Raw genomic sequence first — 27,363 nt, 5'->3', positions numbered from 1 at the left:
TAATATTGCCAATAATTTCATTTTTAAAAAGAACCTTGAACTTCCAATCCTCCAGCCTCCCGCTGCCCGGTGCTGGGACTGTAGGCCTGTACCTCCGTACGTTGTGTCTGCGCTGCTGGGCATCCCTTCCTGGCTTCCTACATGCTGGGCAGCTGCCCCAAGTGAGCAGCGCACCCTCAAGCCCTGCTTTCTGCCACCTTGTCTGAGAACACAGGCAGCCAGGCCGTTTCATGTGCTGATCTCACGACCCAGCAGCTGTGCTCTGCTCACGTGCTTGTTCCATTAGTGGACTCTCTGTCATCTCCTGGGTATGGATTCAACTCCTGTGTATATGATCATTTCTGTTACTGACATGGGCATCTTTCTTCTTCAACTATTTTTCCTACAGTATCACCTCTATTTTTACACTCAGTTAAAATTTTGTCCATTTCTTCATTAATGTTTCTTTCATTGTCATACAAGCCAAATTTTCAACTGAGATTCATTATAATAACTGGACATTTCTTTACCATATCTAATTGAATCTGGAATATTGTAATATTACCAACCAAGACTAAAACTGAGTGAGATAAGAATTAACTTCCTTTTCTCTACAGCTTCCTGTTTGCATGTGTTCTCAAGAAGTCTCTTTTTAGTGAGGTATTCTGACTCTCATATTTCTTCTTAACTATAGCTCATAAAGATTGTCACAAGAGTATTTCCCAATTCCTGAAAACATTCTTATTTCCCTGTTACTGTCTCCTTTCCCCTCAAACTGTAAATACTGGCTACTTCCTATACTGTGTTAATAAGTAGAAGCCTAATTTTCTTAATTACTTTCAGTGAAATAATTCATTATAGTGACTAAAGACTACCTATTTAGGACTAAGGATTTGATTAGTGGTACTATCTTAACACAGTGATTACTCTTGATTGCCCGGTAGTGTTCTATGCAAATGATCCTGAACTGGGTGGAAGGACACATTTTGTAACCTGTGTTATCAGAAAAATTCAGATAACATGACTTTTATAATAGACATTGGCTCAGTTGTGGTTTAAAAATTATTCTTGTAGAGAATTGCAAAAGGTATATATAGACACACGGAATGTCAGCTTGGAGATACCAAGATTCCTCTGCCACTCTGCTGGGGTTGTGACCAAAGGCCGGGTTTGTCTGTGGCTTGTGGAGGGACCTTGCTGAGTATATAGCCTCCAAAAGGGTCAGTGGAAGATGTCATCCCAGAGTCAGCCAAGTCTCCTTCATAAGTACATGGGTATCTTCTTCTCCACCATGTCTTCAGAAGAACTCCTTGATTCCTTGAACTTTTTTGATGCGAGAGAAGATGACATATTTCTGGTTTCCTACCCCAAATCTGGTGAGTTTTCTCCTAAAGTGTACTAAAAGATACAGAGATGCAACAGGAATAGGTAGAAACATTGTTTCCATTTCCTTATGGTACTGTAAGATACAGAGATGCAACAGTAATAGGTAGAAACATTGTTTCTATTTCCTTATGGCACTATAAGATACAGAGATGCAACAGGAATAGGTAGAAACATTGTTTCCATTTCCTTATAGCACTATAAGATATATAGATGCAACAGTAATAGGTAGAAACATTGTTTCCATTTCCTTATGGTACTATAAGATACAGAGATGCAACAGTAATAGGTAGAAACATTGTTTCCATTTCCTTATGGTACTATAAGATACAGAGATGCAACAGGAATAGGTAGAAATATTGTTTCCATTTCCTTATAGTACTATAGGATACAGAGATGTAACAGTAATAGGTAAAAACATTGTTTCCATTTACTTATCAGACATTTTATTCCAAAGGCCTGGAAAATGACCTTCAAGGATTTAGATTTCTTACTTTAAAAAAGACTCATGTGAAATGGTTGAAGCTCTGCTAAAGCTTTCCTTTACATTTGATTTATGACGATGTACAAATGTTGATATATGTAATATGCAAAATAGCTATGTGATAGGTTTCCATTGTATCTTACCCAGATCATCCTGATGAGCACACAACCTTTGCTCAGTTCATATTTAATTGTCTATAACTTTTGTCATCTATGCTAATAAGAACCATAAATACTTTCCCTGCTAAAGTTTTACTTCAGAATCGATTTGTACATAGATGCACACCCATGGGTGTCATGGAGTAAGTAATGCCAGTCTGTTCTTTCTTGGACTTGGTTCTATGATAATTTTGTTTATTATGTAACTTCCAGTTGCCTGCTACTATTTCCATAATAGTGGTCACATAGAGACAGTGGCTGCAGGTAAGGAGTTCAACAACCAGCAGACAAGCTGTCGTTTGTTCAGTCAGTTATGAACTCTAGTCACCAGTTAGAGCAGGTCATCAGTGTGGGAAGAAGCAAAGTGCACAAGGTTCTGAGGCTTTTTGAGAACACACACACACACACACACACACACACACACACACACACACTTAACTTCAGTTCCAGAGAATCCGATGCCCTCTTCTTCAGACACCAGGTACTCACAAGAGACACACATACCTGCAGGCAAAACACTCACATTAATAAAATAAATAAATCTCTTTTTAAAAAGACCTTTGTAAAGTACACTTAAACATAAAACTTGTAAAGCAAGCAGATCACTTTAGACTGAGTATTTATTTATTCAGCCATGAAGCTGGGCATATTACATATTCCCTGAAATCATAACGAAACAATGGACAGTAGCCTGCTTTAACCTCCTCAGGGATGGCGTCTTCAAATTAGGAAAATGTCCCCACTCCCTCCTGCAAGCTTTAGTTTCTCTGCTGCAAAATTGGGATACAGCCATCACTTGCTTCAGCAAAGTGTAGAGTTGTATTCTTTGCTGGGTGTGTGTTTGGGGGGGGGGCATTCATGGAAGAACATTTGTGTAGCACGAACAGAGTACAGGGTTCAGGCCCCTGTGTCTTCCCCCATGTAACAATCCCCCATATCACAAACAAACGCAAGACACTGTGCCAACAAGGCAGGCACGTGGGTTAAAGCCCTTGCTGTGTTTGCTTGGCCACATGAATTTGATCCAGGGAGCATGGATAAAGGTGGAAGACATGACCCACTCTACAAGCTGTCCTCTGACACTCACCAGCACCCTGTGACATTCACTCCCCACATCATGTGCAAATACAATACAAATACAATAATAACAGATTCAATTTACAACAACATCATCCCCACCAAAACCAAAACAGAACTCTGTGCTTTCTTCAGATTCTATGGTATCAGCCTTTTCTCTCTCTCTGAGTATGAAGAACATGTATGATTTAAATGCTTGGTCCATACAGATACTATTCTAGGCATACAGAGAAATCTGTGTCTCTCTTCAAAGGGTGAATGGGGAGGTGAACACACACATGTGCTGTAATAACGGTGTTCTGGTGTGTGTTCTAACAGAGGAAGGGCCTGGGTACCATGGAGACAGAAAGGAGAGTCACTGTTGGGGAGGGGTGGCTGAAAGTGTAGAAGACAGCTCCGTGAGGAAAGCTCGTGGTCTGTGGGAGTCACATTAGGGACATGCATGTGAGCTGGTGATCGAAGGGTCTAGAAGGGAGCACTAACAAATTTAAGGGAAGGACTCAGCAAGCATCGCGTGCAAACCTTTGCACTCTTGTAACCAGAGCCTACTACTCCACAAGCCAAGTTAGCACCTCGCCAGGTTCCAGGGGTGTCAGCATCTGGACTGCAGAGGACAGTCACACTTTCGGTCTTCACACTCCCTGCTCCGCTGCAACATTTAACTAAAACTGCATTCCACTTTCCACTCATGCGCAGGCACCCACTGGCTGGCAGAAGTCATTGAGAACATTCCCCATGCTGGCATCACGCTCACATCTCCTATTGAGTTGGGAGACATCTCGAAATTTGAACAGCTGAAAATGGTTCCTAAGAGAAGAGCTATCCCGACGCATCTGAATTATGAAATGCTACCAGTGACTGTGAAACAGAAGCAATGCAAGGTGGGTGCTGCTGCCCAGGGGCAGCCTCAGAATGTTCTGTTCGTCTTCCCAGGGGCAGCCGCGGGGTGTCCAGGGCCGTTGCCCAGGGGCAGCCTCGGAATGCTCACTTCTTCTGCTCAGGGGAAGTCTTGGGATGCTTACTGCTTTTATCCCCAAAGATTCACTTTCTTTTTATTTGATGTGCAAGCATGAGTGCCTTCCGGCATGTGTGCATCACGTGCATGCAGTAGCTTTGGGGTCCAAAGGAAGCATAAGTTCTCCTATAACTGGAGTTATGGGCAGTTTTAAGCCACCACGTGGGTGGCTGGCAACTGAACCCGGTCCTCTGCCAGGGCAGGCAGTGCTCCTAATCACTGGGCAGCCTCTCCAGCTCTAGCGCTCTCGGGTTCCTGCCCTGTCCTGGGGCTTGATGACAGCAAAGCAGGTGCTGTTTATATTTAATTATTTAATTCTTTTCTGGGAAAAAGTCATTATAGGAAGAGAAGCTTAAGGACAGTTTCCTTGAGCCATTATTAACTCATGGGTTATACGGTTTTTTTTTTTTTAAGCCAATTATAATTTGAAAGAACAGTTTCCATTTTCACAGCTCTCTTTCCCTCACTGACATTTTCAGGGAGGGATTTTTACAGGATAAAGGGATGAAGAGACCACACTTTCAGTTCATGTGCAACAAATATCCTCAATTTGATTGAAATGTATCTACCCAGGGAAAACAATGCGAGGAGCAAATAGCCCAACCCGAAAAGTGAATTTCCCCCATATGGCATTAGTATTCACTGTAATATTTTTAAGAATATGTGGACAAGGAATATTTTGATCAGAAGTAAAGTATAATAATGGTTGGAGATCAGAGACAAGACAGGTATAAAGTTCCCAGAAATGAAGCCTCTTCCCACCACGTCAGCCATTTTCTAACTGCACAAGCCAAAACAAGACACCTGTCCACGTGAAGGTACAGACCGAGAAGACCCTCCTCCCATGGGCATCTTGTGACTATAGCTCTGTACTGGCCCCTCTCCTGCACAAATACAAATAAACATAATCAATCTGGGTGGGGGTCAGGGTTTTGCTCTGCCTGTCAGAACAGGGGAAGCTTAACTCAATTACATTTTCAAAACTCAACAAACCATTTTCCTTTCTAAGATGGAGGTAGTCAGGGAGGGAGTCAAACAGAGAGAGAGGCAGTCAGGCACTCGCCTTGATTGTGCACGGGTTAAATACAAAACAGAGAGAGGGAGAGAGGAGACATGGAAGAAACACTGGAGATGGGAAAGGGAGGACGAGGAGGAAGAGAGAGAGGGAAGGAGAAAAGGGGGGAGAGGGAGGGAGGATCTAATTCCAGTAACTGATGACATTCTCAGGCAATCATTATCAGCCAGGAAATTTTGTGTCTGTCCCACACACATGACACACATGGGTCACAGGCCACTTGAGCAAGAACCCTGAGGCTCAGACAGGTTCTTCTTCACCTCCACACTGAAGGTGCAGCCTTAAGGTGCACCCTTTCTGAATGACCCTTCCTTTCTGAAGGAACCTCTTCCCTTCTCCTCCAGAAGATAGGAATGATATTAAATGACTCAGTAAATACTTTCTTATCTAAGTCAATTGCAGGTCCCCCGACTGTCCATCGACACACAAGCTGAACACCGTTTTCTTATCAGCTCATGACGCAATGCTACATAGAATTAAAGATGGAGGCCCTCCACGGATGTGCTTGTGGGTTAGTCCTGAGGGCCTGACAGTCAGTTGAGCTTTCCCTACTTCTGCAGGGCTGATGGGACCACAGGCTCATCTCTCTAAATGTCCCCCCAAAACCTCTCAGTTTCACTTGGCCATTTGTTGTTTCTGCTTTTTTAAAAAAGGTATTTAATACGTCTGGGTTATGCTTTCATGGGTGTCTTGGCACCGCGTGTGTAGCTGCAGTGTGTGGTTCGAGGGCAGAAGAGGGTGCAGGGAGTTACAGACAATTGTATTTGCTTCTTAATCTCTATTTTCCTTGCTCTCTTTTTGTTAGGAAAATCCATAGTTTGAAATTTGTATTTTGCTATTCATTTTATGATGCTTAATGATGATCTTACTTTTATTATTTGTGTGTGTGTGTATGTGTGAGTGCGTGTATCTGTGTGTTTGTGTGAGTGTGTGCACATGCCTGTGCACATGAGTGCAGGTGCCCATGGATCCCCAGAGCTGGAATGACAGGCATCTGTGAGCTGCCCAGTGTGGGTGCTGGGAACTGAACTGGGGTCCTCTGGAAGAACAAGGGCTCTTAACCATTAAGTCATCTCTCCATCTTCCCATGATGCGTTAGCTAAAGTCTCTCCCTAAGTCACCTAGAGTACCACCCTGACTTTTCTTTATAGCTCCTAACCTCCTCCAGTGATTCTTCGGGTTCCTCAGTTTACCCCAGCATCTATAAAAAGGGACTGCATTGTCTTCTAAGTCTGTAATGCAGACTTGCAGAATTCCAGGGCTCCTCTGCCAAACAACTTTGTCCAACTCTTCAGTGCAGGCACGAGGTTTTGCTACTTTATTCCACTTTGCAGTTTTAGAAGTGAGTTCAGCAAGCCTTGGGTTTCTGTGGCTCTGCTCTGGAAGCCTGGCACAGTTAGAGAAGGTCTGTGAGGTTGTTTCATATTACAGTGCGAGCTAGCACGTGTCCTGGGTGGGGCCGGGTAAAGGTCATTCTTCATTCCTGACACATTGACCTTTATACATCTCTCATCTAAAGAGGAACCACAGTTCATGTGGATCACACACACAACATCTGGACTGAGAGCATGCTACTGAATGATAGCAGTGTATTAACAGTGACTCCGCAAATTCTGTCTTATCTAGGTAAATTGTGTCTGTCCCAACTGTCAGTTAAAAGTAGAACATCTCGTTCTTAAGCTATGCAGCGTTGACTATGATCAGAAAGGCTCCATTACCTAGCTTCTTCTATTGATTTCTGGAAGGTTCTCCCTGTTCCTTTTGTAATCCTGTTTTTGAGCTCCTACAATGCTCCATTGTCAAGAGGACATTTGAGGGCTGCGTGGTGGTGGCGCACGCCTTTAATCCCAGCACTTGGGAGACAGAGGCAGGCAGATTTCTGAGTTTGAGGCTGGCCTGGTCTACAGTGAGTTCCGGGACAGCCAGAGCAAAAAAAAAGAAAAAAAGAACATTTGATTGTCTGCTAGCCAGCGCCTATACACTGAGTGAGGGCTCAAATCCTTCCGGTTTTGCTAGCTGTTACACCCTTGGATCTGGGTCATTACAAATTTCCTGGTATTCAGCACACACTGAATACACGTTTGTGAACTGAATTATAGTCACAGTATTCCTAGGCACTGGGACGGAATCTTATATGCTCTTCTTGGTAGGAAAGGGAAGATCCAGGTTATAGTTTTCCAATCAGAGTAATAGACAGTTTGGGAAAAATCTTTCTGTGTGCAAATGCAATCTAACGTATAGATAGCAGAAAGTTGTTTTGCCTGACAATAGAGATTCTCCCATGCCTGGCTCTAAAAGACAGAACCACACTTGGTAAATGATTTAGAAAGCTGTCCACTGGGCTGTGGGTGCCAGTGGCCACTGGGGGGCTGGTTTAAAACACAGCAAGCTAGGCCGCCTCTAGGACCTCTGGGATCAAAATCTCCTTATTAACATTCTTCTTGAATGACTCTTGTGCACACTGGGTTTCCAGAGACTGAAGCATTAGATAAGGAGGGGGCGGGAGAGAAAGGTGGAATTTGCATAGGTAAGTTTTACTTGCAACTTCTTTCTTTTGGGAAATATTTTGTGTTGTGGCTGTTTTCATCCTAGAGTAAATTGTTTGTATTTTTACAACAGATTATCTACATTGTCAGAAATCCAAAGGATACGGCTGTGTCCATGTTCCACTACTACAGGGACAACCCCAATCTCCCTTCCACAGAAACATGGGCTGCATTTTTAGAGCTGTTTCTCAAAGGAGACGGTAAATATATCAGTTATCACTTTCTTATTTTAAATTGTGTTTGTTTACTTCTCTCTGTGAGCGTGGGCTCTGTGTGCTGTGTGTGTGTGTGTGTGTGTGTGTGTGTGTCTGTGCTCACACATTGGTGTGCAGAGTCCTAAGGAGAACGTTGCATGCCTGGCTGTATCAAGCCCACCTTACTTCCGTGAGGTGAGGTCACTGCTTGGAGCGGGGCTGGCACCTGGCACCTCAGAGGTCCTCCTGTTTCCACCCCAGCCAGGCTGAGGTCACTGACTTGCCCGTGGACACGCTCTGCTGTCTTGTAACCTGGATGCTGGGACTCAAACGCAGGTCCTGGTATCGTGTGCAGCAATGCCTCGCTAACCATCTCCTAGCCCTGGCAATCACCTTTTGAAATTCATTAAATACCCTGAACTTTCTCACCCCAAATGAAAGCTCGCTTCAACCTTTCGATGGAGCCTAATTGCCGCCCTAATTGCTGGCTTCCACTCTTGGGCTGAGGAGAGCAGTCTTTGTTTCTTCTAAGCAAATTCTTAATCACTTCGCAGTCATTCTTATGGCCTGTGGAGAGGAGCATATTTGTGGGCTACTTATAAAATCTTCAAAATAGAGGTTAATTCTTGGTAAGAATTTAATTTTTTTTTCATATATCACCAGCTCTCCCCACCCCACCCTCACCCTCACCCCGTGAGGTAATTACACACTCAGCGGAGGACAGTTAGGTAGAGGGGAATGTAAATATCACATACAAATAGAATACATATGCATACACAAATCTTCTCAAAGAAATCAATAAACAAATCATGAGTAAATTGACTTCCTGAAAGGGAACAGAAAGCAAGTGATCTGAAAGCAGCCTGGGCACCTGGGCCCGCCACCTGCCTTGCCTCTGTTCCTCTCCCTCTGACTCAGTGGTGTTGGGGAACCTTAAAAAACATTTAACTCCCCTCGCCCTCAAGACAAGGTTTCTTCATGCAGTCCTGGCTGTCCTGGAACTGGCTCTGTAGACCAGGTTGGTCTCAAACTCAGAGATCATCTGCCTCTGCCTCCCAAGAGCCCAACTGAAAACTCAATTCTTAAACAAATATTAAACAGCGATAGTATGCCAACACAGTAAAGAGATTAGAGGAGTTTAAAATGATGAGTGCTTGGAGAACCCATCTCTTTTGGGGGTCACTGTAGGTCTCTCCTAGTTGTGCATTTATTGAACAACTTTCACTTAAAGAATAACTTGCAAAGAGTTGATAGTCTATAATCCTGGAGTACCTGACTTTGTGCTAATGCCCCATTCCTGCCCCCATCCTAGGCGACTAATCTAGACCAAAGAATTTACTTGTATATTACATTTTTTGAGCTTTAAATTTTTAGCGTTTGAGGATTTTACCCCTGTGAATAATGTCAGATCATATCCGTTCATTCCCTGCTCCTCCCCAGTCTCTCCCTGGTATCTCCACCCCACCCCACCCCACCCCCACTCTCGCCTAACTTCACGCACTCTCCTTTGCACCCTCTGAGCCCTGTGCACACATTGCCAGCGCTAACTGGATGCATTTTACAGTTTTGCTGGCAGAGCAGTCAGCTGTCCCAGCTAGTTTCAGCGACGCGGCAGCAAGCGTGGCCTTCACTTGAGATCAGCAGTGACCTCAACCCCTACCCTGACCCCCGCTTCAGGAACTGTGCAACTCACGCTGTTTCAATCCTTGCGGTGTAGTTTCCCCTTTAACAAATGCCACACATCGAAGCAGTCACAGGGCTGCCAGGTCCTTTATATGATTCAAACATGCACCTGGCCTTTTTGTGACTCCCACAACTTCCCAAGAATGCCATAGGCTAAGCGTGAACATTCCACCCCCCACCACAGGTTCATTTACCTCACACGGCCACACAGTGCTTCATTCTTAATGTTTACTGTGTGATTCCCATGGGACACACACTTAGCTAAGTGTTGGGTAAATATTACCTTATTTCACCCTCACCAGAACTTTCTGTGGTAGGTGCTATTATCCTTAGTTTACAGTTCCAAGGGGTGACAAACTAGGGAAGTCAAATAACTCACTCGCAGATATATAACACATAAGGACTAGAACCAAGATTAAATTATTATTACCGTGTACCACAATGTGTTAAGTCTGAAAAGCTGCCTGATCACCTTCTAAATATTTAAAGATGGTTAGCATGCCTCACTCTACCCCGACTCCATCTTTGGAATAAGCAGAATCTAAACACACAGTTTTTTTTTCTTTTCAGAGCAGACCCCAAGTCTGCTTTTCCTCAAGAGGAGAACTGCTATTTTTTGCTTCCCACTTTGCAGACTGTGGCTGACTCTCCTCTAGCTGCCCGTGTTCCAACCCGGCCATGTCCCTATTACGATTCTGCACCCAGAAGGTGAATACATCCGGCGGTAGGAGGAACCAGGGCAGTATCAGGATAACCCCACTCCTCTTCTGCATTTTGGTTTTCTCTGGACATAGTCATACAAAGTACCAGGCCAGGCCAGGCCAGAATGCAGCAAGGCTGACAGGTGCTGGGGAAATGTTCACCCAGCAAGCACCACACCCACCATTATAGCAGGCTGCCTGGGAGGAGAGGCAGAGGATGGTTGGAAAAGCATTCTAGGCATTTCTCTTACACCTTGGGTGAATGAATAGATATTTAGTTGTAATGGGATCTCATCTATAGTGATTCTACCACTGGGTTACACCATCCTTTGTCAGCCCTGGGTACGTCATCCTGCGTCAACCCTGGGTACGTACGTCATCCTGCGTCAGCCCTATCACCACTGCCTGTCATTTAAAAGCTTTATTTGGATGTGAGCAACTTCACTTTTCCTATTTGTAAGTCAGAGCACAGACATAAAATCCCAGCACTTGGGAGACTGATGCACGGGGATTAGGGGTTTAAGATTATCCCAGGTTACACAGCAAGTTCAAGGATATCACAGGCTATATGACACCATCTCAGGGGGAAACATCATCACCAAACAACAGGAAAGGTAGCAACAGAATGGCTGGTGCTGCAGTGCAGATGCGTACATGCATGGGTGTGTTTCACATGCAAAGGGAGGGGGTGAAGGACTCTGAAGATGGTGTCACCTCTTTTGCAGCACATGGTATAGCAGAGAGGAGAGGCAGTTATGGTGGAAGGCAGAACATGGTCAGTTCTGGTCTTCACTTCACGCTGCGTGACTTTGGACAGCCACACAACTATTTAGAGGCCAGTGCTTCATCTACAAACAAGACTAACAGAATGGCCCAGCTACAGGAGCATTTAGAGTTGAAACTGAAGTACTAGCCTCAGGACTCTGCAGAAATCCACCCAGCTATTCTGCTAGACATCATTTTATAATGAAGGTGCTGGTACACTCAGCCCCTGCTTCTATAAAAAGATGGGAGAGTAAAGATGCAGCTAGACATATATGTAATCATCTAATTTACCTTCCCGGTAGTCGTTTGTCAAGTTAAACAGTAACTATAAATTATGCTCTGGTGATATTAAGGCACATTAATAGCTCAGTGAAACTAATATCTGAACATTGGACTCAGTTTTACACCTCTAGCTCCCTTTCAAACCTTCTATCAGGGCTGTGAATTTCCTAGGCCTTCCAGAAAGTTTTTGCCATTATGATACAATGGCTGTATTTTCACAACGATTTCTAGAAACTAAGAAGAGCGTTATAGTTGCTATCCGGCAGAAGGCAGAAACAGCTGGCACATAGAATAGAGCATTAACATAATGCACATAGGTGGGTAGGGAGCCGTGGGGTGGGGTCACAGGTTGGAAGCACATATCCTGAGTCTAAATGCAGAGCTGTATAAAGTCCTCTGGCAGCACTGAGAGCAAAAAGAGGGAGGGAGGGAGGGAGGGAGGGAGGGAGGAAGAGAGAGAGAGAGAGAGAGAGAGAGAGAGAGGATGAAGTGTTTTGCTTCAACACTGAGTGCCTTTTTCTTCTTCTTTTGTCTATTGAAATAAGCATTCAAGTATCAGGAGAGCATTGCCAGGGAGACGGCTGAGTGAGCCAACGGGAGGAAAGCGGAGACGGAAAGGGCCGGTAGGGAACTGTAGGGGCTGCTCGCTAAAGCCGTTGGCAAGTCATGGGCAACACAGAAGACTGCGATTGACAGTCAGTGTCCTCGGTGACCTTGGTAGCATGACCAGGCTGATTGAGACTGGTGGTAGTGGTGGGGCATGTAGACTATTCAAAGGACATCACATCTCAAAGGAACTTGTGTTCTATAGGAAAGGGGGGGATGGAATTCTGTAAGTTTCCAGCAAGCAAAGTTTCTGACTTACTTTTCAGACACATAGATGGGGTGAGCCTGAGCCAGTTCTGCCCACGGGCATTCAAGGGAAGTGGAGTTCTGGTTGGTAAAAGATAATCCAGGCATAAACTAAAGGCAGGTGTGGGGAGAGAGGACCCAGTGACTGTAAAGATGAGAGGTAGGCAGAAAGGCAGTTCCCCTCAAAGGAGGACATGTCTTTATCTTAGAAACTGATTTTTCTTTGCAGCGAAGGGCTGTTAATAACTTGGAAAATGAGGGCTCATGGTTTTAAATGTAGTTCAATTTGTCACTTGAAACATCTCAGCCCTTTAAGGGTTTCTCTGCATGCTGTTGTAATGTGCTTCCATGTCCTAGCCAGGAAGGTAACACAGCATCTCGATTCCTTCAGCTGCCCTCCGACTTTTTGGAGAAAGTGGGAATATAAATTCCTCTGTGACAAATAGAACAGCTGCCTTTCAAATTACGAGCAGCCCAAACTCTGAAAGTCACTCTTGAATGCACATTGCAATCCGTTTCCTCTAAAAAAGCCATAATTGGCAAGGTCGATTCCATTTAACCAGTGGCCATGACTATGGGTCTATTGGGGCTGCTGGGTGCAGGAGCTGGGCTTCTCTGGCAGTCTGAGGCCTCTGGCAGCATCAGAGCTGCGGATAACGGCCCCATGTGGGGCCTGAGTATTGGTAGGGGGTAGAGGGGGCAGACCTACTTTAGTGTGAGACCCTGCTGATGTGACATCATCCTTTGTTCCTTAAGGCTATAGGAGAGAAAATTCACCTTCCCTCTACAGGCATTTGAGTCTGGGACAAGGGCGGGCACTCTTGGACAACAACCCTCTCCTGCCCTAGTGGTCATTTGGGCAATTCTGCGATGTGATATTGGGCCAGACTCCAAAACAGCTTGAAGAACTAATAAGGAAGAGCCAGCAACTCTTTTGAGGAGTTTGCTGTCTATCTCTCTGGGGTGCCTGGGGTGGAAGGCCAACTCTGTGATGCCATCCTAGCAATCCCAGAACTTTCTGGTTTAAAAAGACACAAGAAAGCAAAGGGAGACTCAGAAAAACAAACACCACATGTGTCCTCTCATATAAGGAATCTAGACTCCAGTGGTGTGTACATGTGTTGTGTGTGTGTAGGTATATGTGTGTACATGTGTGTAAATAAAAAAAGCAAATAATAATACTGTACATGTATGAAAATATCACAATGAAACATTATTGTGAGAATTAATATATATACATATATGTGTATACATATATACATATATATGTATATATGTGTATATATATATGTATATATATTTATATTCTTGCAATTTGTTTCCTCAAAATCTGAAATCATCAAAAACTGTAGTTAGTGAGGTAATTATATTGTGACGATATGGTATCATATATAATTTATTCCGAGCTTTCATGTTCAAAGCATCACATGCAATGTCTAGCAGGCGCTCAGGGATTCCCAAACTTTTGTGGGCTGAGTGAGCAGAGGTCAGGAGTTCTCCATGCCAGCATCTTTGACACCGAGGGCACAAGCTAGAGTTTGAGTCTGGGTTGATAATGAACCCTGAAAGGATGCATTTAAACTTATTCTGCTTTGTGAATCGTGCTCAAGCGAGGTGGCTTCCGGAGACGGTTAGAGCATGCTTTGTTTCCTAGTCATCCTTGCTAGAGAGGCTACATGCAGTGATGTTTTGACTTTTGAGCCTTGGGAAATTTTTAAGGCTATCATTTGATAAGGAAATATAGTGATGCTATCGGGTGCAGAGATATTCCTAAGGTTGAATCGTTCCGTCCAGAATATTCTCAGATTTTACCATGCTCTTAATTTAGCTTAAACCCTTAGCCAATACATACTATAATCGTTGTAAGATCCTTTTTTAAAAAAAGAAAGAAGTTCTAAAACTGGGTGTAACGACTCATGGTTATAACTGAGCACTTGAGAGGCCGAGGCAGGAGAATTACCATGAGTCTCAGAACTACCCTGGGCTACATAGTGAAACAATGGCCCAGGGAAAAAAGTTTATAAGCTTGGTAATAAAAACTTGAAATTATGAATGACACTTTAAAGAAAATGACTGATCCTTAATGTTTCCTTGGAAGAGCTTTAAACGTTCAGAATGTAATTACTGAGAAAAACGCATACTTTGATTTTGCTGCTACTTTTTATGGTGATAAAAACTATTTACTAGAAATACAGAAAAAATACCCACAGGGACTGAGAAGGTGTGACCAGCAGCAACTCACAGCAGGGCCTCCCCCGGTGAAGGTGCAGTGAAATAGAACCTTCTGGATAGTCTCTCTCCAGACTAGGGGCAAGTGCTGACGTGGAGGAAGTCAGGCAGGAGAAGCCATCATTGCAAACAGTAACTCGGTAATGTACTTCTCTTCCAGTTGTATATGGTTCCTGGTTTGATCACGTTTTGAGTTGGGAAGAACACAAAAATGATAAAAACGTCCTCTTCCTTTTCTATGAAGAAATGAAAAAAGTAAGTCTGTAGCAGCTCAGCTGAGGAAACCAAATTAAGCGAAAACTCACTGAGTGTGGTGGTGCATGTCTTTATCCAAGCGCTTGGAAGGCAGAGACAGGCTGATCTCTGCAAGTTCGAGGCCAGCCTGGTCTACATAGGGAATTTCAGACCAGCCAGGATGACCGAGAAAACTTGCCCAAAACAAACAAACAAAAAATGGGTGAATGTCACCTTAAAATTCAGAGGAATGAATTGCTATTCAGATGAGAGGCACACTTATTCACTTAACTTTCTTATCATTCAGGATTTTGTAAACAGCCTAAAGAAAATAACTGCTTTCCTTGGCATCGATGTAAATGACAGCGAGATGGCTAAGATCGCTCGGAGTACGTCCTTCAGTGAAATGAAAAGTAATGCCGCCAAAGAAAACTGCGATCCCAATCACGTCATCTGTGCCCTTACGTCCGACAGGAACCTGGTGTTCAGAAAAGGTGCGTGGACAGGGGGCAGCTGCTGGGCAGGGGCGGCTGTGGGCAGGGGGCGGCTGTGGGCAGGGGGCGGCTGCCACTGAGGAGAGTTTGCCTCTGCTGGTTCTTTTGCTCATCCCAGAGTCAGCCACAAAGACTGAAAATCCTGGAGAGATTTGAGCATGTGCAGACTTCCGCTTTCATTGTTTCCTAGACAACAGCAAGTCCCTTCTATGTATGTGGTGTCGAGGATGTAATAAGTAATGTAGAGACAGTTAACGTTAATGGGAAGATCTATGAGGAGGTTACATGAAGGTTTTATATGAGCAGTTGATAGAAGCCATTTTGTACAAGAAACGTGCATCTCAGAATGTTGGTAGCTTAGAGAATTCTGTAACGAATCTGTGTGTACAATAGGATGGGAGCAATTATGTTTCAAGCTTTCAATGTGTATAGAAATACAAGAAAAGGAATTAAATCTTTCCCAATAATCCTCCAGGTTTTGAATTAGAAGCAGATAGGAAGTATCTGAACATAGAATCTTTAAAAAAAAAGTACATGCATATTTTCATGTAGGAATGTTCTGTCTACATGTATATCTGCACCATGTGGATGCAGTTCCTAAGAAAGCAGAAGAGGGGATTAAATCCCCTAAAACTGGAGTTAAATAGTTGGTTGTAAACCACCATGTGGGTACTGGGAACTGAACCTGGGTCGTCTGTGAGAGTAGCCAGTACTCTTAACCTCTGAGCCATCTCTGTAGCCCCTAGAACTGCTTTGAAGTGTGTACATTTTTATCTAGCTACAGGAGAAATATTTAACAACTTACAAGGGCAAAATGTTTTGTAAGTATATATGCATGCCTGATTCTTACTAGAAAGCAAATATCTATTCCCCTTCTTTGGCCCAACTGAATATAATCAACCCCCCAGTCCCAAGCAAATATCTCCCCACTCATGTGTAAAACAGATAGTATCCTAACTTCGCAAATTTTCTATTGTTGCAGTTTAGTCCTAATTATGCAGAGTCTCAAAACCAAGGTTAAGAAACGAGGCAAACATTCAATTCAGCAAATATTAATAAGTTGTTAATTCTAGAACTAATATGCAAATAGTGAATAAAACATAGCATCTCTCCTCCAGAAATTCATGTTCCAGACAGAAATGCACAATGCTAACAGCAGGATACTGTGACTAAGAATGTGGGTCGGGGTGGGGGGCAGGATCATAAGCCTCCAGTAAGGAAGGGGTGTGGGGCAGGATCATAAGCCTCCAGTAAGGAAGGGGTGTGGGGCAGGATCATAAGCCTCCAGTAAGGAAGGGGTGTGGGGCAGGATCATAAGCCTCCAGTAAGGAAGGGGTGTGGGGCAGGATCATAAGCCTCCAATAAGGAAGGGGTGGGGGGCAGGATCATAAGCCTCCAGTAAGGAAGGGGTGTGGGGGCAGGATCATAAGCCTCCAGTAAGGAAGGAGAGCCTGCTTCCAGTAGGTCTGGAGACTAAAAGTTTTGAGTAGTTATGAAAATGATAGGCAAGGAATGCTTTCCAGGAGAGCCAATGCCAACGAGGGGGCGGGGTCAGAACCACAAGGAGAGCCAATGCCAGAGAGGGGGCGGGGTCAGAACCACTGCTGAGTCACCTAGTGCGAGCTGGAAGACACAATAGTGTGCTGTGCTGCAGTGCGCCTGTGCAAAGCAATGAGCTTAAACTTCAAGAGAAGCCCCCCCCCCATCCTCACTCGTCCCCTCCTCTCCCTCCCATCCCCTCCTCTCTGCTCCCTTCCTGTCCCCTCTTCCCAACCGCTTTTGTCGCTGGTTGAAGGGGGGACCTAGCACAAACTGCTCTGTGTGCTACACTGGCAGGGACAGAGTATAAACATGCTTAGAGGAGGGGAAGTGAGACAGATGAACTGAGCAAGAGGCCTGTAGATAAACTGTTTAGGTGAGAAACGTTTTCAGTCACTCCTGCTTGCATGGCGATTGCTTGACAAGTCAGTCAGGGAGCCACTGGCAGATGGTGCGATGAACCAAGAGCAGGCGTAGCAGAAGACCCCAATACCCGCGAGAATGACGCAGTCCAGGTGAGCTGAGGAAAGATTTGGGCCAGAATTAGACAGAGAGCCGGGGCTAGGCACGCGTGGCAACCTGTCAGTTCTTCATGGGCTCTGAGCACTTTCCACAGTAGTGTGCGTGGAGATGGTGGGAAGGCTTGACAAGAGAAACACAAGAGCAGGCTGCATGAGCTGCGAGTGCTCCGAGGAGCACAGATGGACAGCGTGGTAGTTTAAGGCAGGCAGGAATGGCAAGAGGTGAGAGGCCTTCTGGAGAAGAATCGAAGTGGGACAGACAGGCATTACGGCAGGGCAGGAGCGAGGGGAGTGTGGATAAGCGAGGCAAAACGGAGAGAAGGGAACGACCACGAGAGATTGTGTAATGCGAGGGGGGAGAGGGGGCTCGAGCGAGGCCCCATACACGTGAGAGAGACAACCCTGTGATGGATATTCCTCACCCTGCCCCCACCTGCGATGGTTGTAACCCTGACAACATCCCCAGATGAAACTATCCGCACTGCCTGTAGCTAACAGCATGGAAGCTCGTCCTGTGTATGGTTTCTTTGCACTGGATGTAAGCGTGGAAGACCGGCTCCTGCTGGACACATCCACTGTTGACATACATTTATACACATGAAATACATTCATCTTTAAGATGACAACATCAGCCACAAGAAAACCAAAACAAGCCAGAACAAATAGTGAGCAAGTTTTAGTACACAGGTTGCAGTCAGTTTTCTGAGTTCAGATTCACGATGTCTGTCTTAATAAGATCTCAGTATATTTTCTTACGGGATGAGCATGGTGGTGCACTTCTTTAATTCCAATACCCTGGAAACAGAGGCAGGCAGATCTGAGGCTAGCCTGATCCACACAGCATGTTCTAAGCCAACCAGAACTATGTAAAAACATTTATATAATACATGTTTTAATAAAGTATAAAAATGTAAAGAAAGAAGCCATTCCTAGAACATCATGCATTTCTTTTCTGTAGGCGACACCGTGCTGCATGCTATCAAGCCGTGTGCGTCTTCTCAACACATGACATAAGATGCCCTACTCTTGATTACACACAAAGAACACGTGATAGCCCCAGCTTGAAAGGGCTTACAAGCCAATCGGAAACAGAAGACCACGGGGAACAAGCGTAGCGATAAAGTAATATGCCCTTGGCCCTAGGCTAGGGAGACCCCAGACATGGAACCTACACCCAGGTTTGACAACGGGAGCGTATCGGAAGTGAGAAAGGCAGTTCCGAGGGCAGAAAAACAGGATTTTTCAAATTCAGCGAGGCTGGCAGTCTATATACACTTATCGCCAAATGCCTTGTACTGAAAGCATCTGTTTATGTGCCCAGTTCCCCACTGTTCATTCTATAGAAAAGACATTCCTGAAATTAAGGTGAGCTACTCATTCCAATAGTGTATTCTCAGACCAGCTTCCTGTGCGCAAGCACCAAGCAGGCAAACCCACGAACTACCCCCGCGTGCACACTGCTGTGTGTGCCATGTCACATTTACACTAGACTGTCCTGGGCTACTCCAGCAAAACATACGTTTATTTATTTTAAATCCCTCTCTAAATAATTATAAACTGTGGAAATTAACATACAGCCATCACAGAAGTAACTAGAAACACAGAAGAGGAAAGTGAGAAATAAACCCACACCCCCATCACCCGATCACCAGGAGAGACCAAACACTACCATTTGATCGCGAAGTTGGCAGATTTCTTCTGAGTGTTGTGGGTGGACACTGATTCTGGACTGAGACATTTCCTGTGTTTGCAGGAGTGGTGGGTGATTGGATAAACTACTTCACTCCGAAGCAGAACAGAGTCTTTGATGAACTATTCACGGAGAAGATGAGAAACAGTGAAGTGGGCAGGTGCTTGAAGGAGTACGAGCAGTCGCAGACGCAAGAAGGAGTATGCGCAGTCGCAGACGCATGAAGGAGTGCACGCAATCAGATGGGAAATGAAGTGGATTCCGTTCTCTGCCATGTGGCGCCTGGGAAACATGTAAATATGCTTTACTGATGTGGAAAGCTGAGAGCTCTTTCCATGAGAAACACGTACTTCAAGAATGTGTCAAAAGCAGCACTCATGAGACGCTAATATCATTGTATTTGGTGACAGCAGAATTACTAATAAAAGGGGAGCATAAAATTCTCCTGTCGTTGAGCTCTGTATCCATTTTTCGTGAGTTCAGTGAGGCCAGGGCTGGTTCCTATGCAGAAAGAGCTATTACTGCAAATCCTCCATGAGCTGCCCAGCCGTGGAAAAGAGGAGAGGGATTAAGTCACATACCTGAGAAAATTTTATTTTCTGCCTATTTAGACAATCATGGACCAGTATCTTTTTTTTCTCCCCGAGACAGGGTTTCTCTGTATAGCCCTGCCTCTCCTGGAACTCACTCTGTAGACCAGGCTGGCCTCGAACTCAGAGATCTGCCTGCCTCTGCCTCTCAGAGTGCTGGGATTACAGGCGTGCGCCACCACCGCCCGGCTCATGGACCAGTATCTTAACGTTTTTATTTCAACATTTCTAAGTGTCTGTGAGAAATACTTTTCAAAATTACAAGAACAACAGACACCATCCTCTCAAGCTGGAGAAAGCTAACAGCTGGGTCGGCGAGCATGGTGGGGCATGCCTGCATTTTCTTAATGTTACCGCAAATTATGAATTTTCTCATTTTCCAATTTTGAAAATGGACTTTCCTGTTAGGTTTCGATGCTTCTGGTTCTTTATAGTATTTTGAGCGCGCATGCTCTCTTCCTGACTCAGTCTTAACACTAATCCAGTATCTGCGGCTCTCCGTAAGGTGTATTACCCCATGGCTCCCACTGGAGGGCACTGTATTAAAATCTCAGTGTCTGCAGTGTGCCCCTCCCCCTTACCCCCCCCCCCCCCCAGAGCTCTCTCTGTTGTAGAATCTCCTAAGGCTTGCTGGGGAGTCGAAATGACTATGACTAGTTCTTAATGCTGAACTCAAGGCAGGAGGTTGATTTGCTGAGTTCAGCCAAACTCTTTGATTGTTACACCCTAGTGTATTATGAACCTACGTGAATGCTTAGTGACAAATCTGTTGCGTTTTTTTGTATATAGTTGATAATTCAGCAAGACGTTCAGTTTGTATAAATCTTCTGCACACTGTGCTCGTTACAAATAAAGAGCGTTCCTTTTGACTATGTGTGACTCTTACCTTGGAAATAACATTTCTAATGGTTTTTAGTGGCTTTAGCCACTTCCCTTCTTCAAGTAAATAAAGTCATTGAAGGACAGAGCAGGGCGACCTTGGTGCAGCTAGGAGCTAGGAGGACACGCAGCAGGGCTGACTGTACACCTGCTCTTGGTGGCCAGGGTGGACGAGGCCCTCAGAGTCAGGCTAGGGAGACAGATGAGGCTGAGAGGGAAGAAACGAAGTCCCACGAGGGTGCAATATCCCCTCCTAGCACCAGAATGACCACCGAAGCTGACTAAGACAGACATCTCGGGGCACTTCACCTTTCTAGATCTGTAAAGTAACTTGGGTAAGCTATAATTCAATTTTGATAAGAATTCGGGGACAGTCAATAACCCAAGGAGGTAACCAAGGATTGAAACTCTTGGTCCATGATCAGTGTTGTGCGTGCCACTGACAAAGTTTGAAGACTCTGCTCGCAAACTGTAGCAGAGCGGTTCTCAACTGTGGGTCGCAACCCCTTTGGGGTTGACTGAGCCTTTCATAAAGGGCCTCCTAAGAACATAGATATTTACAATTCATAACAGTAGCAAAATTACAATTGTGAAGTAACAACAACGGTAATTTTATGGGTAGGGAGGTCACCGCAACGCGAGGAACTGTACAAAAGGGTCTCAGCATTAGGAAGCCTGAGAACCAGTGCTCTAGCGGGGTTCCACAGAGAATCTTTTAGGAGGCAGATAAGATGTTTCACGTACCAGCATGCTCCACACAGAAAGAGGAGAAAAGAAGGAATGGAAAAGCAGGGCCCTGACAGAGGCTGAGAGGGAGAGAGGGGCCCCTCCCCCTTGCCTCTACCCTCCCCCTTTCTCTCCCCTCCCTTCCCCTTACCTCTCCCCTCCCCTCCCCCTTGCCTCTCTCCTCCCCCTTTCTCTCCCCTCCCTTCCCCTTACCTCTCCCCTCCCCCTTGCCGGTCCCCTCTCCCCTTCCATCACCCCTCCCCTTCTCTCTTCACTTCCCCTTCCCTTCCTTCTCCTCCCCTCCCCTCCCCTCCTTCACCCCTCCCTCTGTCTTTCTCTGGCTCTACTACTCTCTCAACTCCCCTCCCCATGCCCTAAATAATAAACAAATTCTATTTCTATACTATATCCGTCGTATGGCTGGTACCTCGGGGAAGGGATGCCTCAGCGTGGGCCTACAGCGGCACCCTCTTCCCCCACACCATACTGTGCCTCTACCAAACATACCCCCGGCTTCTTTTTCTTTTGAATAAAAACGCAACAGAGGCATGTCGTGCTTAGTTTTCTGTGGACTTGACCCTGGATAGAGTCATCTTGGAGGAGGGACTCTGGCCGAGGCAAGACTGTGGGGCATCATCCTCATTGCTCAATGAGTAGGAGGGCCCAGTCCACTGTGGGCGGTGCCACCCCAGGCAGGAGCTCCTGGAGCTACAAAAGGTAGCCAGCCAAGCAAGCCAGGAAACCGCACTCCTCCCAGGCCTCTGCTTCAGTTCCTGCCTTCGCATTCAGACTTGAGTTTCTCCTCCTGTTTCCTCTCGAAGATGGTATCGAACTCGCCTTGAAGGCCTTCTCCGACACTCCAGACACTCCCAACTTCCGCCCCGCCCCTCCCTCATTTTCATTTCTCCATTGTATTCTCTAGGGTCACCACTCCAGAATCACACCATTTTCCTTCCAACTCTTAGCCATTCCAGCTTTCCATTATAAGGTCTCTTGGCCATGCTAAGAGTCCTATCCTTTCCGGTCGCGTGTTCACCAGGCTCGGACCAGCCCCGCACAGCACAGCACAGCCAAGCAGGTGTGCAACGACCACGGGGTGTGTTTAATCTGAGTTCCCAGACAAGATGCAGTTCTTATTCTTCTAGAAAGCTCAGTTCTGATATCACAGCACTGTTTTTGCATTTGCTGAATACTCACGTCTGCATTTAAACCTCGGCGGCGGCATCGGCGGCACCATTGTCCGTTCCCTTCCGTTCTGGTTAAGCCCAACAGGCTGGGCTAGCCAACTCTTCCTGGTTTTACTGTGAGTGTTCAGCCTGCCTCCTGTCTCCCCGTGGAGGCTCCTTCTCTCTTCTGTGGGATGGATGTGCTTCCTCAATGGTGAGTGAAGACACCCGGGGCCACCGTTTCATCTCGCTGGGCCTGTAAGCTGACTGTGTGGAGAATTCCACAAGCAAGTCTTTGCTTATCTTTCATCTTTGAAGCCACACTTGTCACGGTACACTGAGTATGCTTGCTTTCCAGTATTTATGAGTATATTCTTTAAAAACAAGCTAAATTTTAGTTGATATAGAATTGTAAGAGTGTATGTATTAATGGGAAACCAATCAATGTTTCAATGTATGTTTATACCGTGTAATTGGGTGAGGAATTACACATTCTTGGTGGCAAAAACATTCATTGAGCTTCATGTGGTCTGTGAATTATATCTTGGGTATTCAGAGCTTTTGGGCTAATATCCACTTATCACTGAGTCCATACCATGTGTGTTCCTTTGTGATTGGAATACCTCACTCAGGATGATACTCTCTCGTTCCATCCATTTGCCTAAGAATTTCATGAATTCATTGCAAACCCCTTCAGCTCCTTCAGTCCTTTCTCTAACTTCTCCATTGGGGACCCTGTGCTCAGTGCAATGGTTGGCTGTGAGCGGCTGCCTCTGTATTTGTAAGGCTCTGGCAGGGCCTCTCAGGAGACAGGCATATCAGGCTCCTTTCAGCAAGCATTTCTTGGCATCCACAATTGTGTCAGGGTTTGGTGACTATATAAGGGGTGAATCTCCAGGTGGGGCAGTCTCTGGATGGCCTTTCCTTCAGTCTCTGCTCTATCTATATATTTGTTCCTGTATTTTGTTCCCTTTCTCAGAAGAACCAAATCACCCACACATTGGCTTTCCTTCTTGAGCTTCATGTGGTCTGTGAATTATATCTTGGGTATTCAGAGCTTTTGGGCTAATATGCACTTATCACTGAGTCCATACCATGTGTGTTCCTTTGTGACTGGAATACCTCACTCAGGATTATACTCTCTTGTTCCATCCATTTGCCTAAGAATTTCACGAATTCATTGTTCTTAATAGCTGAATAGTACTCTATTGTATAAACATACATTTTCTGTATCCATTCCTTTGTTGAAGGACACCTGGGTTCTTTTCAGCTTCTGGCTATTATAAATAAGGGTGTGTCCTTATTACATGTTAGAGTATCTTCTGGGTTTATGCCCAGGAGTGGTATAGCTGGGTCCTCATGTAGTACTATGCCCAATTTTCTGAGGAGCCACCAAACTGATTTCCAAAGTGATTGCACCAGATTGCAATCCCACCAGCAATAGAGGAGTGTTCCTCTTTCTCCACATCCTCGCCAGCACCTGCTGTCACCGGTGTTTTTGATTTTAGCCATTCTGAGTGGTGGACTATCCAATGGATACAAAGAACTCAAGAAGTTGGACTCCAGAGAATCAAGTAACACTATTAAAAATTAAAAATTAAAAACAGAGCTAAACAAAGAATTTTCAACTGAGGAATATGAAATGGCTGAGAAGCACCTAAAGAAATGTTCAACATCCTTAGTCATCAGGGAAATGCAAATCAAAACAACCCAGAGATTCCATGGCATACTTATGATAAGTATTGTTAAAGAACTTTTGTGTGTATAGAGTGTGTGTATGTATACAGGGGTGTGTAAGTGTGTGTTTGTGTAGGCCAGAGGTCAATATTTGGGGTCTTTCTCAATCACTCTCCTCCTTGTTTTCAAGATGAGATTTTCTTACTGAACTTCCAGCTCGAGCCCCGGGGACCAGGGGCTCCATTTCAATCTCCTCCGTGCGGGAGATTACAAGCACAGGACCCTGTGCCTGGACTTTATGCGTGTTGAGTATCGGAGCTTGTGCTGTCACACTTGTGTGGCACACACTTGCCTAACTGAGCCATCTCTCCAGCCTCTTTAACCTTGTCTTTTGCTGGCCATCTCCTCTTAGACTACGTGAGACTATCAAATAGAAAAATTCTTCACACATTTATAAAATACCAATAAAAACCAACCGACTGCAAATCATCATCATAGGGGAATAACACTGAGTTTAGATAGTTTTTGCACCGTTGACTTTTACTTTAGTCTCATAAAGGGATTAATGCGCCTGGCTCTTTTATGTGCAGGGTCAGACCCAGGAGGAATTTTCTCAGGCAGCAGAGTCGGCCGTGGAAGTGGCTCCCATGGCTTCTCTGGATGAAAAGCTACAGGACACAGGAGCCAATGAGCCATCAATCCAGCAAGCCCCACACGTAGACAATTAGGAAATTAATTAGCGGCAACATTGGTATTCCATTTAGATAAAGAGAATCTGGATGATCCCTCTTCCAAAGTATGAAGGGCTGTCATCTCAAAACTATAGCAAACAGATTTGGACAAATGGCTGTCAGCAGGCTTGGGGGTTCTCTCTATCTCCCCCAGTTATTTTTTAAAACATATGCAGGGGTAGTTTCAAGTTTTCAGGGTGTTAGTATCATGCAGCCAGGAGGGCTTACAAACCCTCAGCAGGCATCTGGTCGTTATCACCATTGCCTTTGGGATAAGAGAGGAGACTCTTTGAATGAAATAGGATCAAACCCTGCATCGATCAGGAACACGATGAATACATGTGTATACATTTATTGATTTATGAAACCATGTTTTTGTTTCATTTCAAATTTGCTACTTATTTCAGCAGTTTATATTAACTTACATAAAATTTGCTCCATAGAGAAAAGCAAACAATGGTCACTTTAGTCACTCTCCGTTGCTTAAGGCATCCCGTACCAGCTTCTATTTGTGTCACTGACAGCCGAGGGGACATTCAGCCAAGCTGAATGAGGGACAATACCCTCTAATGACTAGGCAGGCTTCGGGGAGAAAGGGTATATTCCTGAATAATTGGCCCAAGTGGGATTTTAATTAAAATAAAGGAGGGCGGCCAGCTAAATCTCACTAGGTAGCACAGGCTGGACTGGAGTGAGTTTATTCACCCCAGACAGAAATGTTTCAATCAGGTCATTATGCAGATGGATACTATTAATATTAATATTACTTGTTTCTTTCTTCCTTTGTTCCTAATGAAGGTCAATTGTATCCTGTTTGGCATGTTGGGCTCCTGAGCTGTGAGCCTTCATTAGGCAGTGAGTTAAAGCAATGTTTCCCCTGAGACCCTAAGACCTGTGGGAACTCCCTGAGCCTTTCACAGAGTGCAAAGAAAACTGAGGCCAGAAGGTGACAAGCCTTGTCACAGTACGCCTCCCGAGGTGCCAATCAAGTGGAGGGCTAATTATGGCTGGGCACGAACCGCCTGCATCTCCCCTGGACAGACAGGGCATGGTGTGCTCACTTTAGCTGTTGGCCTCTCTTCTGCTGCACTCTGCACAGCTTTGTCTAAACGTAGGTTTCTGCTATAACAAAGGTGAAATGCACAAATCAAAGAAAGGGAACTTAAATGCTTCATTATTTCCAGTGAGGCGAACGGCCGAGGTTTGGGAAAACCATCCCCTTTCATTGCACTGAGTTGCCTTTCCAGGGAACAGACCCCAGGAGAGACAGGACGATGAGGACAGGCACCAGGGCAGTATGGGAAGCACCGTGTATGGCGGTGTGGTGACATTTCCTCAGCCACATCCTGTCCCGACTTTCCTGTCTTGCTCTACCTGTCAGTGCGTCAGGCTTTCTGCTAAGTAGACATGAATCATGAATGTGCTTGTGATTTGTTTGGGGAACGGGTGTCACAAAGCCCAGGGAGTACACATCCTGGAAATACTAATGTGGCCAGTCAGCACTGGGACCCTCACCTCCAAACAGGTCTGGGTCTGCAGGAGAGGGCTGGTAGGAAGAGATGTCTGAGGCTGACTGAGAACCAGAAAGAAGATTGCCATGGGAGGGTCAAGGAAAGATGGGACAGTCTCTCAGTCGGGGTCCTACCCTGTTGTACTTTCAGGTCCCAACTTCTTCAGCTAAAGGGTTCTAGCAATTCCGTGCGTAGACCACCAAGTAGGTTTTCCTTATACACACACTCTTAGACCTAAGACCCGGGTTCTCCACCTCTCACACCAGGAGAGGGCTGGCACACGTATTTGCACAATTATTATTCATGGTGAATGGTTGTTTAAGAGCTTTGGCAGGTGGCTAAGGGGCTATCTTCGAAGAAGCCTTACCAATCGCCCGTCTGCTGCCTTAGTATGTTCTAGAGCTGCCACCTAGTGTCTGACCTCTGGTAGTTATTGCTGTCTATTGCTCAATTTTCACATCTATACGCTAGAGGAAGAAGTCTTCCTCCTTTATAGAACTGTGTGGATTAAAAGAAAAGATATATAGAGGTTAATTTTATGATCTGCGACAATCAGGCAACAATGCTAGGGAGCATGGTGGCAGGGGGCTGAGACAGAGTCTCACTAGTGCAGCCCAGCTTAGCCTGGACTGCAGGTTACAGGCATTCGCCATCATGGCCAGTTTAATCCGTCCTACGGTTTCCATGTCTCTACTGACATTACTCATCTTGTCCTACGCATTGTATAACTGTCAACTTTTACAGCAAATCACAGATGTTATAAATTGCCTGTCTGATAAGGTAAACATATATGTCACACCTGAGTGTGGGTACCATGATTGCTTTGTCTCTTTATATTTGGCCATTTCTTGTCTTTTGCTAAGGCTTCTTTTGTTGTGGGAAAATTGCCTTTGGGGACTGTGTCAATCTTGCTGGGGAGTGGCTTTTATCTTTACTGTACCTGTAAATATCAGGGAAATCAAATTCTTCCAGGCTCCTTGCCTGGGGCCTGGGGATTTTCTTTTGTTTCTCCCAAGAGAAAGCCTGTCTTGCAGGATTGTGTGTGTGTGTATGTGTGTGTGGCGGGGCAGGGTGTGCCAATCACTTACTTTACTGGAGACCTGGTGTGTTTCTGAGGTGTAGGAGTGGAAGCTGGGGTGTTTTGGAATGATCACTCCTTCAGCCGCCCAGGCATCCCCTAGG

At 45.2% G+C, this 27,363-nt stretch overlaps 1 protein-coding gene across 1 annotated transcript; it reads left to right on the top strand.

Moving 5' to 3' along the window:
* The first annotated feature begins 1,210 nt into the window (after nucleotides 1-1,210).
* Nucleotides 1,211-19,299, top strand: LOC127677748 (sulfotransferase 6B1-like). The gene is made up of 6 exons (XM_052172766.1): nucleotides 1,211-1,355; nucleotides 3,778-3,962; nucleotides 7,791-7,917; nucleotides 14,584-14,678; nucleotides 14,965-15,151; nucleotides 18,965-19,299. The coding sequence occupies exons 1-6, from the start codon at nucleotides 1,211-1,213 to the stop codon at nucleotides 19,123-19,125; spliced, it is 900 nt and encodes a 299-aa protein (XP_052028726.1). The 3' UTR covers nucleotides 19,126-19,299.
* Nucleotides 19,300-27,363: the final 8,064 nt, after the last annotated feature.

This window comes from Apodemus sylvaticus, chromosome 2 (assembly GCF_947179515.1).
Source record: "Apodemus sylvaticus chromosome 2, mApoSyl1.1, whole genome shotgun sequence".
Lineage (NCBI taxonomy): Eukaryota > Metazoa > Chordata > Mammalia > Rodentia > Muridae > Apodemus > Apodemus sylvaticus.
Note: the sequence above shows the minus strand (reverse complement) of the source record. Positions and strands in the feature narration are given on the sequence as shown.